Source organism: Trichoplusia ni, chromosome 2 (genome assembly GCF_003590095.1).
Source record: "Trichoplusia ni isolate ovarian cell line Hi5 chromosome 2, tn1, whole genome shotgun sequence".
Classification (NCBI taxonomy): Eukaryota; Metazoa; Arthropoda; class Insecta; order Lepidoptera; family Noctuidae; genus Trichoplusia; species Trichoplusia ni.
The window spans coordinates 6612203-6626682 of record NC_039479.1 but is presented as its reverse complement, the minus strand read 5'-3'; the positions used below and the strand labels follow the sequence as shown (position 1 = coordinate 6626682).

Genomic DNA, 14480 nt, shown 5'->3' with positions numbered 1-14480 from the left:
CCATGTGTCTAGCCTTAGGCTGCGGAAGTTAGAAATGACCTTGCGTACGGCTATTATTATAGTTATAAGTATGATGTATGAGAAGGATATATGTGCTGTGTTGTATATAAATATTACTTTATTAAAACCATTGTTTATGTCTACTTGATCACAAATTTCTCAAAGAGATGTGAAGTGATACTTACTAACTACTGTTGCATTTATATTTTATTAGTCTTAAATCACATATATTATGATATGTGCATTACAAAAGGTTGATTTTCTTAAAAAACTTTAAGAACCATTGATTTTAGTATCATTTTTAGGTTTCCGTACCTTAGGGGTTCAATGAGAACCCATGAGTGAGGCATCGTTGTCTACACATCAGTTTCCTTCTTCCACGCTGTATCTCATAGACCAACATACCTACACAATGGAAATATTTTAACTGATTATGACTTTGTTTAAGTAATAAGAAAGTCTACAGCGTTTTATCATGAGAGAGAGCGCAACTGCACTAATATTAGTAGGCCCTGAGGACCATCATTTGCTGAACGACAAGACATGAAAAAAAACAGTTTAATTCTTCAAGATACGCGAGGATACAGTAATAAACGATCAAGACTTAATGGCTTCAAGACACATTAATGTCTGTAAGATAGTCGCAATGAAAAGGGCACCGATTAAACGTTAATAAGCAAACAACTCGATAGTAATCTTGTATTGATTGTAAAGGGCAGGCCACAGATTAAAATTGCCGATAGTTATTGAACTAGAAATTAGTTTGCTTTACATTAAACGGTCAATAATTTGTGTGATCCACGAACGCTTGTTCTGAGTCTGGGTGTCTTTGGGCACGTGACCCCCGCCACAGATGGATTAAAGTCCTTACTGTGGGAGTCGTATATTTAAATTAAAAAAAGTCAGAAGTTTAAAAATTTAACACCTTGCATTTGCATCTCCGTAATAAAAGCGACACTTAAGTATTTAATGCTAAAAGATATGCATGTCATCGTACTATAAAATGGTTTCTTCTAGGGACTTCTAAGCAAAAATTAACGTTTCGCTATCGAACAAATTAGTATTCTGCATGGGCAGAGAGACTATACTAACATTCTGTACCAAAAATATAAAAAGTATGTGTTACTAAAAATTAATTTGTTGCAAATAAAGTCGAAGTCATAAAAATAGAAGTCAGGAGTGACAAGTCTATCAGTCTTACTCTACGTTAAGGTGCATTAAATTGCGCGGAATCTAGTCGGTCAGGTCTAGCATCAAGGCGAGCGACGCGGCCTGCGCGGGCGCAACACTGGCTTCATTTCACACACCTACACCTATAACAACACATCGACTATTCAATTAGGAGTTTTTATACTTATCTCTTACCAATAAATCTAGAATAAAAAGTATGCTAAAGGTATTTTGTCGAAGATACAAATGAAATAAAATAAAATATATAAGTTTTCATATATATTTGGGTTTATCAAAACTCAACATGATTACAAAGTGTACAGCGACATTGCACAAGATACAGGACAACATTTACGATTTGACAGTAAACCTAAAATATTGATAAAAATTTCAGAAAGCGGAAGCAAAATTGAAGAGATGTTTTCTTTGCCCGCCATCAATATTACTTGAAAAATACGTATTCTCGAGAATAATAAAAAATAATTTAGAAAAAAAAATACATAGAAACCATAAAATTCATCAGCGGGCCTGCCACTATTTGTTGAAGTATTAGCTATACAATGATAAGGGCAGAAAATAATATTTGTAAATTGTAGCTACGGAATGCCGAAGCCAAAAATATTTTTAATTTTTAACCCTTTTTGTCTGTTCGTTTGTACGCGATGAACTCAACAACGACTTATCTGATTCGATTGCAGTTCTTTGATGTATTACTATCTGTATGAATATTTGATTGCAAGGATAGGCGAGTGGTTGAGATCACCAAGCCAAACGCATTGCTCGCAACACGTCATAGGCTCGATCCCCGCGTAGGACAATCATTCTCTGTGCTTATGATTCAAATATTTGTTAAAACCATCCACACATGGATTATAATCTGTGAACTTTTTATTTTAATCATATTGCACAGCGGAATTTCTGTGGTAGACCCTCAAAAACGACATAAGTATACTGAATTCGAACTGTTTAATTTGCGTATGAGTTTGAATATTGTAGAGGTCTGATACAGAGGTACGTGGCTATTCTTTGTAGCAGACATATTTCATCTTGTGAATACGGGACTGATCCCTTAGCTATTATTGATCGACTCATCGTCTTTTCTATGTCGCCAGGAGCTAAAACTGGTTGTTCGGGATCCACCTGTAACAAATATTATAATAATAATTGTATTTCTTTCGTGGCATTAATAAAAGTATATTTAAGTAATAAGGTACACGACTGGATATAAAAAGTAAAATCTATTTAGTAACTCAAAGAATTAAATAATATTTGACGCGTATTTTCTCCTTTTTCTTGAACAACGAAAATTGACTTAGATAAACTGCAAAGTTTAGGAAAGGGGGCTTGTGACGAAACGATATCGTAAATTTTAACTTTTCTTTTTTTCTCAGCTCCAGAACCGCTGTTCTCAGAATTTGATACAAACTTGATGCCTCGACGCGGTCCTGAGGAGAAAGGTCTTACTGGCAGACAGACAGACCATCATCCGTAACCCCTTCATCGGACAACCTATTAAATATCACATTACCGGATCCAATTGCCTCCAGAATTGGACGAGTTCAGTGACTCGTTCTTCGAAGCCAGGCGCGAAGCAGTTGGGATCAATGACCGCGAAACTCTGGCTGAAGTCTGGAGGGCCACAGGCAGTGCCGCAAGGATCCCAGTCTCGCTCGTGATGAGCGTTGAAAGACCCTAGATGCAAGGGATGAATACAGGTTAAAAAAAAAACAATTTAAAGTATTAAATGATGTAACAGTTTCCTCACGAGTATTTATCGAGAGTCTACATCAATTAATAATGGATGAGTCTCACGCTAGTTATTATAAAAAATTAAATCATTTAAATAATTTGTTATACTGTCTCAAACCGTTTCTGTAAGTTAGTAACGATAAACTCGGCATTAATGACTTTTTTGGGTGCCTAGTTCTATTTATGCGGCATTGACACCATCATCATATCATCACGATAAGTAAGTATGCTTTCAACTTAATATAGTTAGGTGCTGACCTGCTAAACCGCTACAGAATATCTCCACCATAGCGGCCAGCATGTAACCTTTGTGTGAACTTCGTTTTTCGTCTCCGCCCAGAGGCAACAGGAGACCTGATTGCAGCGCCTGACAAATAGTAATAAAAAGTTTGTTTGTCATTCACGAGTGACTTTGCTAGTTCTAAACATAAAGGCGTTAAAGTTACAATTCACCAAGTTAGGATCTGTGGTAATCTTGAAGTCAGGCCCCAACGCCATACCTTCTTCCAATTTCTCATTGTTGAGAGCTTTTGAGAAGACCTTAAAATGAACCATTTTAATAATTAAGTATAGACAGAGTTATAATTGGAAAAGAGCATTTAATGTTGACGGAAAAAAAGAAATCAACTAGTATTCACCTGATACATAGTAGTACCTGTAGTGGATATGTCGACCACGACGTTCTCATCGCAATTCCCTGGACAGACCAACGATATAGGGTTGCTGCCAAGGGCTCTCTGAAATCAAAGCATAGAAATCATTATTAAGCACAACAATACGTTAACGGTCTACACAGTCCCCTGAAGTGACAAAATAGTAAGTAAGAAATAAAACTTTGTCGACATAAAACGTATTAAGAATAAACTCGGCTCTCTGATCACGGATGTAAAAATTTACACCTAAACAAAGAGACATTGGCTAATCTCTAGAGTTTTTCAAATATTTTGGGACAAGACTATATAAAACAGATGTTAAAAATTTAGAGAAGAAAACGCAAGACAAAAATATACCTGTTTAGCTCTAACAGGAACCATAACAGGCCATGTGTTGGAGAAGGTCACTCCGATGAGGCCCTCCTTAGCAGCTTTCATGCCCCAGTAACTGGACACGCCAAAGTGGTTGCATCCTGCAGTATTACAAGAGTATTTAACCTATGCTGATGACCAAAGGGATAACAGTGAAGTGATGACAGAAATAATTCATCTCTGTAATTAAAATGGCCCCTTGTTGCAGATACTGGTATGTAATGTGTTTTTCTAGTCTTAAGTCACCCACAACAGTCTCGCACTTCAATATGCCCAGAAGAGCGTAGGAGTGATATTATTCTTTCTCGTACCACAATTAACAAATATTACATTAATCCGTGTAACGCATTTGAAATTAAATTGTTTCAGGGTCACCCAAAGGCTACGTGTGTCTACCTCTACCTACCATGCTGTATAGCATCAACCGTAATAGGTAGACAGTTGAAATTTTGACACATACTGTATTTCTGTTGCCGCTCAGAAAATAAATATCAGTTGGGTTCTGATTGCTTGTGTTGGTACGACATCTATGACATAAATGACATCTACCTCAATGAAATACTAACTTTTAGCGGTAACCCAGGCAACGCCAACATTCACGGCCTTTTTAATGGCTACACTCATGCAGAAGTTGCCGACTGTCGCCCCGAGAGCGTTACACCCGTCCACCCAGGCTGTCCCTTCCGCTTCGTTAAGGACGCAAGGTTTTGCTGTGGATGTGACGGCGCACCCTCGGATTTCCCTTAGGCATAAAGCTGTGATGAAAAAGGTAGGTAAATAATAAGGTTCTATAAGTAATTCTTTGGATGCTGTAGATCGGAGTGATAGCCACATTGAATCGCTGCCATAATTATGTCATGTAGGAGACTTGTTCTGTCAGCTGTCGTACTCCAGCTGGGTCCGAATCTATTCGGGCAATCCCGATAGCTTCGCGTGAGGAAACCGTTGCATCATTTAATTATCAATAATTCTCACCGTAGTAACTCTAAAAATATACTCGGTAATTGTATTGACCGACCAACTGTTGCTAGATCGTTGGTTGATCTACCGCTCCAAATATTTTATATCATTGCTTATAATATACGTACATAATGTTTCTCATTTGCCTGCTTGAAGAAAACAACTCTTGTACTGATTAATACGAGTTTAGTATCAGTAAGCTCATATAATCAAAGAGTGCGTAGTATTCGAGTTCATTACTCACGAAGTCGCAACAGTCCATGGTACTTGTGCCCAGTGATGTCAGCATACATCATCAGGTCAGCCTGAGCTCTCGCCTCGGAATCGGGAACGTCTACAGCCCTCAAGCAGTCTTCGATGAAACGACGAATCTCTTCTAATTTTACATCGAACAAACGTCTGCGATAAGTCAACATTATCATTATGAGTAAGTAGGTACGGGTCCCACTTCAGGGATAAGACCCCGCTCGTAAGATCCCGCTTCCTTTAAGATATCCCCAGTCGAGAGATAAAGAAGACACTTTTTAAAAATAGCATTTTATTGTTCTGGCATAATATTATGATCTCATCTGGGCAATGAGTGGTTTTATTCGTTGCCTTTATCAACAGTTAGTCGTGCGGGTGGTATATTGGTATATTTTGACGTTGTAATAATAGAAAGAGGAATACGAAGAGGCTCCAAAATATCACTACAGATATTTAAGCCATGATACCCACCTCTTTACTTCGAGCTCTTCAATAGGACGAGTATATTTTCGACACTGGACTAGTTGCTTGCCGTAACCCGCGCGGTGTAAAAGCTTGAACAGTCTAATCTTATTTGGCTGCAGGTTCGCCAAACTACGAAAATTTAAATAAAAGCTATAATGTCTCGACTGTCACATGAATCTTTGGGTTCTGAACTTGAGTAGAGAAATCTGAGCTTTTTTCGTCATAAAATAACAAAAAGTAGATTATTATACTTTAAATACCAATATTACTTGATTATAATACTGTTGGTTTTCTTTGTCAGTTTTGAAGCAACTAGCAAGATCAAATGCTCTAGGCCAACTCTAGATAATCTAATCCTTATGTCGCGATGAGTTTCACAAACATTTAAGTCACATGCAAAAAGACACACAGACTGAGGACAAGCATTATTGCATCACACAAATGCTTGTCCCACGTGGGGATTGAACCTGCGACACAGTAGGTTTACCGTGGTGAGTTTTATAACCACTCGGCTATCTGATCCTTCAGTTTTTACCATTTAACAACACCTCTATACATTGTACAGAACAAAAGAATATTGAGTATCATGTGATAATCGTAGTGTACTCACCGCTCTGAACATTCTAGCAAATATCTCCTAGGCATCTTATCAATAGGAACTTAACATTCACGACGCGACGACGTTTACAAATCTTTATCGAGTCTCTCTACCAGCTCTCCACTCCAAAAAACCACGCCTTCTACTCCACAGTACCTTATTTCCATTAAACATGAGATAAACATTGAAACACACTTTATAATTTTACATTTTTTTCTAAAATAAAGGGAAACTCGTCATGTTTCTTTGACATTCTGGGGCGTACTGACAGGGGTCAACTTCAAGTGGAATTACTCTTTATTGCATTCGCTATAGGTTCTCTAGCAAATAGGTGTAACGCTTGTTTTCTATTCAGTATACCGTGTTATCAAAGAAGAAAAATGTGCTCTAATTGGGGGATATTGCGCATTGGTATTGTAAAAAACCTAGGGTATTTTTATGCATTATAAACTGGTATGCATTGCCGCAACACGATCGACTCGACCGACTTAATCGAAACCTTGCACGGCAGTTTATGTTAACTCAGAGACAATTCGATATCACTTGCTTTTTGGGAGTGCGTCCATGGGGAGCCCGTCCCCTTTGCGGTATGAAGAGATAAAGAAAACACAAAAAAATACTATAATGCGTAATATTATTTCCAATATAACTGTTTCATAATGTTTGTGTGGCAATTCGCTAGCGGCTCTCGAAGATACATTCATACCACTTAAGCGAATGTAGCTTTAAATTATTAGCCTAACATTATACTAGGTTATCTTACAGTTAATAAGCACATATATTATTTACTGCCGCAATTTGACTTGACACCGGAACCACAAGATCAGCACTTGCTGAAAACCTCAAATCTCTAAACCACTTGGTTTCGTTTTAGGAGTTAAAAACCGGTGTGAAACCAATTAAGGCACAAATTCACTTGTCGAAGATTATGATACACTGTTAAGGTTTTGCATTCGTGTGGTTCCGATATAAAATCTTAATGTATCTTATTCTACAATATCTGATCTACGAATGTTGTCTACACCGTTTGAAGAGGTTTAATACCGATCCTCTTGGCCATTGCTTCCATGGTTTCTATTTGTTTCTGCGGATAGAAGACCGTTCCTTTAGCTTTGGTCTTCTCACTTGTCATCTGTTCCTTATCTCCTGGTGCTAAGACGGGTAGAGAGGGGTCAACCTGGAATATTTGAGGGAAATATATTTTTCTTTTATACGTATTTTATGACAAGTTAACAGAGAATTAATAAAAAAGTTTAAAAAACTACCGTGTATAAATACTTATTAGGTAAAAAATTATACGGTAAAAAAAAAACATTTTTTTTAGACTAATTTTGCATTATCCTTAGTCGCGTGAGTAGCACTACAATCTTTTAAACTAACTTCGAACGGCAGATATTGAATAGTAATCCATATCCATTACCGGTTCTAAGTTCCTCCAGGTGTTCAGACAATCAGCGATCCTCTCAGCAAAGCCGGGTGCGAAGCAGCTCGGGTTTATGGCGGCGAAACACTGCCCGAGGTCTGGCGGACCTTGAGCACTCGACAACTCCCAGTTACGTATGTTATGTGTCGACTTGGATCCTGTAGATATGAATGAGATTAGCAGAAGAATGTTTTGAAACCTTTTCTCTCAGAAACACACGTGGCTTTATTAAAGAAACCAGGAGAAAGGGTTCCTTCAAGTAAATCCTGTAAAACAATGTAATTTCATAATTATCATCATTGACATTTGCTTTATGCTTACCAGATAATCCGCTACAGAAAACCTCAACCATTGCGCTGAGGGCATAACCCTTGTAGCCACTAGTCTTCTCCTCGCCACCCAGTGGCATCAGCATACCAGCTTGGAACGCCTGTAGAAAGAGGTTTATAAATACAATTTTAATGAAAATTTTTAATGATATACTATACTTTTTTCTGTCCTGGTATTTGAGACAATACACGCTTAAACATCTTATAGCTCACAAGGCAGTAATTGCCGATTTAAAAATGATAGGCGTTTGGATACTCACTGCTTTGGAGTCAGTTGTTGGTCTCCCGTCAGTTCCCAAAGCCCAACCCTCAGGTATTGGCTCTTCTTTGTGGATCTGTACTTCAATCTGGAACAGTGAAAAAGTTATGATAACATAAAAAACGTACACAGATTATAATCATGGCTAGGCTGAAATTTAATAACAGCAATTAATGATTGTACTTTCCCACATAACTGTGTAATTTAGGGCCAGCCACAAAAACAGCATTACTACACAATAATATTTTCCCTTTTTCAAATTTACTATTTGACAGAATTAGATTTAAGTCATAACTTTATTTAAATTTGTAGTATTGATTGTTTACTATTTAAGAGAACATGATTACCTTTCCCATAGCTACAGTGGTGGACGCCATATCCACTACAAGCTTATCACCTCCTGACGCGGGCGCTGCCATAGCAATGGGATTTGTTCCTAACGCCCTCTAAAACAAAAAGCCATAAAATTATATAAACCTACTTAAAAACAATTCACAACGTTCGTGTCAAATAAACTTTTGTACTAATCAAACGGTGAATAATCTACCTGTTTGGATCTGGTGGGAACCATGATAGGTGAAGAGTTGGTGAAAGCTAAACCAATGAGACCCTCACGCTCCGCTTGCAACGCCCAGTACCCAGCCATGCCGTAGTGGTTACTCTCTGTGGCAATAAAATACACGTAAAACTAAAGAAACACCTGTAACATAAACTAAAATATTGTCTGCCTTTCATTAAACCTATTTCTATCTGATACGGAAGTGACATTAAATTTGCTAAGTATCAAAGTTTGCATGATAGCATGCATGCAAGCTTTATGAAATATTTAAAGTTCGTAGTATTTGCCTAAGAAAAACACTCTTGAATCTCATAGTCACTCACGCTTTGCGGAAACCCATCCAACGCCGCATTCCTTAGCCTTCTTGATGGCGATGTTCATGCAGAAGTTGCCGACAGTAGCCCCTAGGGCGTTGTTACCGTCCACCCACGCGGTTGCACCAGACTCCTTAAGGATGACTGGCTTAGCAGCCGGTATGCACGTTCCCGTTTGGCAGTCGTTTACGTAGAATTCTGTAGAAGACACATAGGCGTGTAATCAATTGACCATAATGCCCATCAGAGACGAATGGCTTGTAACAATTACAATGGTACGTTGGGAGAGTATAAACTGTACTTTAGTCCATGAACAATCAGTCGATCACTATATCGTGGTACACTGTGGGACTTAGGCCCATGGATCTTGGCTAATCCGCTTCAGCAAACTTTTCTCTTCCTATTAACTTTTCGCTTTTGAGGTAATCGGGCAACTAGACCAAGTGGCAGTATCGTGGTTTCCTCACCAAGTCGGTTTAATCCATGGCTGTAATGTCCCACCGTGTCGGCGTGCATCAGCAGGTCCGCGTGGGCCCTCGCCTCCGACTCGGGAGCCCCCACAGACTTGAGGGCGTCCTCCATAAACCGACGGACCTCCTCCAGCTTCACTTCAGGCATGGTGTTAACTATTAATCTGTTTAATACGACAAAATATTTATTAAGCCTTAAAATGACATTCAAAATACTATGTCGTTTGCTGGTATCGCCAATAAGTGCGGTGACCAGGTCAACAACTGCGTTCTCCTAAAGTCTAAAAAGTTAATAACATTTTCTTGACACTTTAAATATTAAAGATTTACTTTTTTTATTTCGATTACAAACTTTTACATACGTGTGGTTCCACTTCCAAAAACTTGCACAAACTTCGCTCAAAATTAGGTTCAAGAATAACAAGCAGCAATCAAGTTATGACAATGTTATGAACTAAACATTACCCTATATTGTACAAAGAGGGGGTTATAAAGGAGAAGGGAAATGCATGTTGTGGGTAACCAATAGAAAGTGGTGGTGTATGGTGACAAAGAAAGTTAGATGGGGTAAAGACTGTTTGGTGAAAACGTACCTAATGGGTGTATACAGGCTGATGTATTTAGAAAGAAAGGTTATGAATATAAAGGTATTTTATACGGCTCTTTATATTCTTTGTTTAATTTACATTATTGTTACATAAGTAAATTGTTTTTTTGATAACGATAAGAGTAAATAATGTACATTGTACGGGTAAAAAATAGTAATTCGACACTACATAAAACAAAATATTGGGAAAAAATAACGTCATGCAAAAATGTTAAAGAAAAACTTACTTCACAACCACCTGAATTTGAAAACAACCTGTATAGGACTTTAAAACAGCAACTAATATACAATTTCAGTGAGCAAAGAGCTGTAACACCAGATACACTATCACCACTAATAAAATTAAACCAGGAACACTTACCCTATATATATTAATCAGAAAAAAAACGAATCCAGTCAAGTGATAAATTAATGAAAAAACTTTCAAATTGATTTATTAGCCGACCTTGATACGCGTGTATGGAAAAAAAGACAATTGAAGCCTAATGGTCTTTTGTCCGTTATGCTGGTTTATTGTAAAATGGTAAACAGCTAAGACATTGTTTTGATCAAAATGTTCATGTTTTTTACATCACTATGTCGGAAAGATGGCAATGATTGTCAAGTGTATGACGTGTCTATCTGTCTACCTATATAATAGGCTATAACAAATTGCAAATTAAGAGAGACTCTATTTTTTGTTTATGTCAATCAAGGGTGCACAAAATATCAGTAAACTTGCACTTTTTAGGGCTACCTAAGGGCTAGGGCTCTGCTTTTGGTGCACTTCCCAACCATGCGTCATTTAACTGTACCTCGTGAACCGTAATAGCTAGAAAGTAAAATTCAAAATCAATTGAAGACGGATAATGCATGTCTGTTGCCAATAAAATAACAAATTCTAAAAATCAAAATAAATGGGAAGAAACGTGTGGCACGGTCAAAAATTTGTTTTTCTTTCTATTACATATTTGCATAAAACCCTGAGTATTTTCTTTTAGGTTATTTATAAACAAATCAAACGGAATAAGAACTTACACCTTTCTACATAAACCACACACTTTATCTTAGAATATAAATTATATAACACAACAATTACAACAATACAGACTCACAAACAACTGACTGTCGCTCATTTTATCAGTTTATTTACTTAAATATTGTATCACTGTGCGGTACACTTGCTGTCAAATTAATATGGATTAAGAGTATCAAGTTATAAGACCGGTTGCAATTAGGAACAATTAATGTTAATCTAGTGAATGCATGTCGATGACGACCTCCGTGGTCGAGTGGCGTACGCACCGGTTTCAAGGTGTCGCTAGCTCTGAGGTCCCGGGTTCGATCCCCGGTCGGGTCAATGTAAAAATTCACATTTCTACATTGTCTCGGGTCTGGGTGTTTGTGGTACCTTCGTTGTATCTGAATTCCATAACACAAGTGCTTTAGCAACTTACTTTGGGTTCAGAACAATGTATGTGATGTTGTCCGCATTTATTTTTATTTTTTATGTTACATTCTCGACTAATAGGCCTACATTTCTCTTAGTAAGATAAAATAACAAGGTAGTTACTGTATCAACTTTAAGAAAGTCGTTTAATATGTTTGCCAATTAATTTATTTATTATTAATTTATTTAATTATCACACTAATCTACCATTACAGGTTACTTAACCTAATGCGGTAGCTATGACTAAACAAAGGTCTAAGTATTTATGCGAACTAGGGTTTCAAAGATTGAATTATTATGCACATAGTTGCATAGTTAAGTTTATTTAGGTGTTGACGTTCTTTAGGTTTTGTCAGATCTGCTGAGCAAAGGCTTTCCCCTGTTTTTCCTGTGTCTCGTTTATCTGATCAGATCATCACACTACCGTGTTGTAGATGTAAGTCAATATTAATTGATCCTTTATTTTGGAGCTATTGTGTTTCATTTTTCTGTCCTGCACTGTAAAATATAATTGTCTCGACCTAACCTCATCTTTACTATAACAGAGATAAAGCGTCTTTAGTGTCTGACATAACGAAGATATCTATTTTTCCTATTACGTAAGATATTTTATAGTTTTGAAACAGCTGATGCTGTACTGAAGTGAAATATTTCTGAAAATAGGGTAGACGATAGGTAGACGACCTTTTTCCTTATCTAGCTGAAATCGTAATTTAATAACCTTGGACCCTGAGAAAACATAAGAAAAGACATACCACTGCAAAGCGTACGTTTAAAATTATCTACTCGTTTTCTATTTCAATGCGATGTTCCAAATGTTCCAGTGCCTAGCCAGTATATGAAATATCAAACTTATTTGTTCTTGTAGCTTTTACGTACATAAAAACCTTGAAATAAAATGGAAATTCAAAGAGACTCTTATTATGAGCTGAGAGTTGTTACAATATACAAGAAAGGTCTTCTACCACCTCTCTTTAGGCCTCTGTCTATCTATAAGGGAACTACAAGTGCCTGAATGTCATCGCCCACTTTGAAATAATTTTAAACAACTGATTTTTTTCAGTTTTGTATTGCAATTGGTAGTCTGTGTTGTTGGTGTATAATGGTTTATAGTCCCATTTTATTTTTAAACTGGGAGTTTTAGGAACTGTAATAATAAACACATTTGTTAGCTTTATTCATATCCCTACAAATAGACAAATAAATGTATTTATCTATGGCGCGACCTCCGCTGCTCTCAAGGCGAATATCCAAGGTATTTATAACCCCAGTGTGTCTAGTAAATAGTTTCATTTATTTCCATCTGTCTCCTGATCTGTAATCAAGTATTGCACGCAAAGTTTAACCACCACAAGCCCGTTTTCCGAATGACATGGAATTTGTAGTGTACTATTTCAATGACATGTTCATGCCATTAGATGATTTGATGCTGGACCTGGAGGTATTCTAAAACCCTCGATGATTAAACGACACAACTCTGTCCAGATTGGACTTGTTCGATGTGTCTCGGCGAGTAACTTAAGTCCATAAATAAATTGCATTTATCAAAAACCAGTTAGGTATGAGTTGGATGCCGACGCCAATAATTTCGCACAAGGAAAAACATATATGGTGTAACCCTGCAACAAATTTATAACTGTAACAACCATTCCCTTACCTCGTACTTAATTTTTAGTGTTGTTATAGTAGCAACTGTTATAGTACGCCACCTGAAAATTTTCAACTGCCTAGCTATCACAGCGTCTGATATTCAACTTAGTGATAGACGGACAGATAGCGATGCCTAAGTAATAGGTTTCCCTTTTTACCATTTAGTTACGGAACCGTTTGAAATGACTTCACTTATACTTGTATGTATGTATGTGTAACTTCAATGACTACATACAACTACGTGATAGCACGCGCATCGGCTTGGTGCGTCAGTACCTGTTGTCTGTTGAACACTTATTCAATTAGTGTCTGAGTTTACGTGCAGGTGCACGTGTTAGCGCTCATGTAAACCGTATGATAGGTAGTCCATTAGGGCCCATGCTTGCCGAGCCTGTGAGATTATCTGAAAGGTTACCGGGGTGGTTTTTAGTAAATACATTTCTGACACTTCCACTCATCACACAGCATAGGAAGACATTAGTTGATATCCCATCGGGAAAAACTATTACAGTGAGGTAGGTACACTTGCTTTCATACATAGGTATAGCTAGATATTATGGGGTATGTCTGGGATTATCATAGCTTCCAACGTGTATGTATGTATGTAGTGCTTGGTCTTCTCCTACTGGGACCACGGCCGCTACACAAGATGTGAATATCGAGGATCCCACAGTCAGAAGACTAGCTCCGCAGTGCCTGTCGTCTAAGAACCCCTGTTTGTATCCGTACGAAACACCGAAGTAGGTACTCCAGTACACTAATTGTAATTCTGTAGCAATAATATAAATTGCAATGTGTTGTTGTTAATTTCCTGCTTTCTGAATATTACGAAATAACAACAACAAGTGTCATTAAATGGCACTCTTAGTTAGTCAAAACCAGATTGACAGATATCGTAATTTATCTTTACATTATCGGTCATTAACCTGCATTTGATTCTTGCCTTTACCTTACTGGTCATCATGTAAGTACTTCCCTATTAGGTAAAAGAAGCAGCTCTTGAATTATTTCGAATTTTTTGGGACCTTATGGCACCCATTCTTCAATGAGCAAAACACCGATGGATATCAGAGCGTCTACCACCAAGTCTTAAAGTAATATTTTTATGAATGTGCAAGCGTGACAGCGCTATACACAATGTAGAGCTATATCTCTCTTCCGCACCTATAATGTAACTTTAAAACATGTTCGATAGACCTCATGAACAAAAATCCTGGCGATAACAGT

General features: G+C 37.4%; 2 protein-coding genes across 4 annotated transcripts; both read right to left on the bottom strand.

Annotated features, from left to right (window-relative positions):
• Nucleotides 1-2057: 2057 nt before the first annotated feature.
• LOC113501021 ((2R)-3-sulfolactate dehydrogenase (NADP(+))-like) lies at nucleotides 2058-6495 on the bottom strand. The gene is made up of 10 exons (XM_026882000.1): nucleotides 6226-6495; nucleotides 5622-5744; nucleotides 5149-5303; nucleotides 4511-4699; nucleotides 3930-4045; nucleotides 3558-3656; nucleotides 3373-3459; nucleotides 3178-3286; nucleotides 2699-2862; nucleotides 2058-2310 (listed from the first exon to the last, which is right to left on the bottom strand). Exons 1-10 carry the CDS (start codon nucleotides 6258-6260, stop codon nucleotides 2137-2139), a joined length of 1251 nt encoding a protein of 416 aa, XP_026737801.1. The 5' UTR covers nucleotides 6261-6495; the 3' UTR covers nucleotides 2058-2136.
• Nucleotides 6496-6831: 336 nt separating this feature from the next.
• On the bottom strand, nucleotides 6832-13800 carry LOC113505333 ((2R)-3-sulfolactate dehydrogenase (NADP(+))-like). Of its 3 annotated transcripts, none has more exons than XM_026887984.1 (9): nucleotides 13530-13800; nucleotides 9565-9731; nucleotides 9107-9295; nucleotides 8772-8887; nucleotides 8572-8670; nucleotides 8226-8312; nucleotides 7958-8066; nucleotides 7634-7794; nucleotides 6832-7390 (listed from the first exon to the last, which is right to left on the bottom strand). In XM_026887984.1, the coding sequence occupies exons 2-9, from the start codon at nucleotides 9713-9715 to the stop codon at nucleotides 7232-7234; spliced, it is 1071 nt and encodes a 356-aa protein (XP_026743785.1). In that variant the 5' UTR covers nucleotides 9716-9731; nucleotides 13530-13800; the 3' UTR covers nucleotides 6832-7231. The 3 variants fall into 3 exon arrangements, with proteins under 3 accessions (XP_026743785.1, XP_026743777.1, XP_026743791.1); XM_026887976.1 differs by lacking the exon at nucleotides 13530-13800 and adding an exon at nucleotides 11192-11373; XM_026887990.1 differs by lacking the exon at nucleotides 13530-13800 and adding an exon at nucleotides 10536-10561.
• Nucleotides 13801-14480: the final 680 nt, after the last annotated feature.

Coding starts and splice junctions, on each gene's coding strand:
- LOC113505333 (XM_026887984.1), bottom strand. CDS start 9,715: ATGCCTGAAGTGAAGCTGGAGGAGGTCCGTCGGTTTATGGAGGACGCC. Junction 8,671..8,771: donor TTCCCACCAGATCCAAACAG/GTAGATTATTCA, acceptor TTTTTGTTTTAG/AGGGCGTTAGGAACAAATCC. Junction 8,313..8,571: donor CCACTGTAGCTATGGGAAAG/GTAATCATGTTC, acceptor TCACTGTTCCAG/ATTGAAGTACAGATCCACAA.
- LOC113501021 (XM_026882000.1), bottom strand. CDS start 6,260: ATGCCTAGGAGATATTTGCTAGAATGTTCAGAGCG. Junction 5,745..6,225: donor TTGCTAGAATGTTCAGAGCG/GTGAGTACACTA, acceptor AAATTTTCGTAG/TTTGGCGAACCTGCAGCCAA. Junction 3,657..3,929: donor TTCCTGTTAGAGCTAAACAG/GTATATTTTTGT, acceptor CTTTGATTTCAG/AGAGCCCTTGGCAGCAACCC.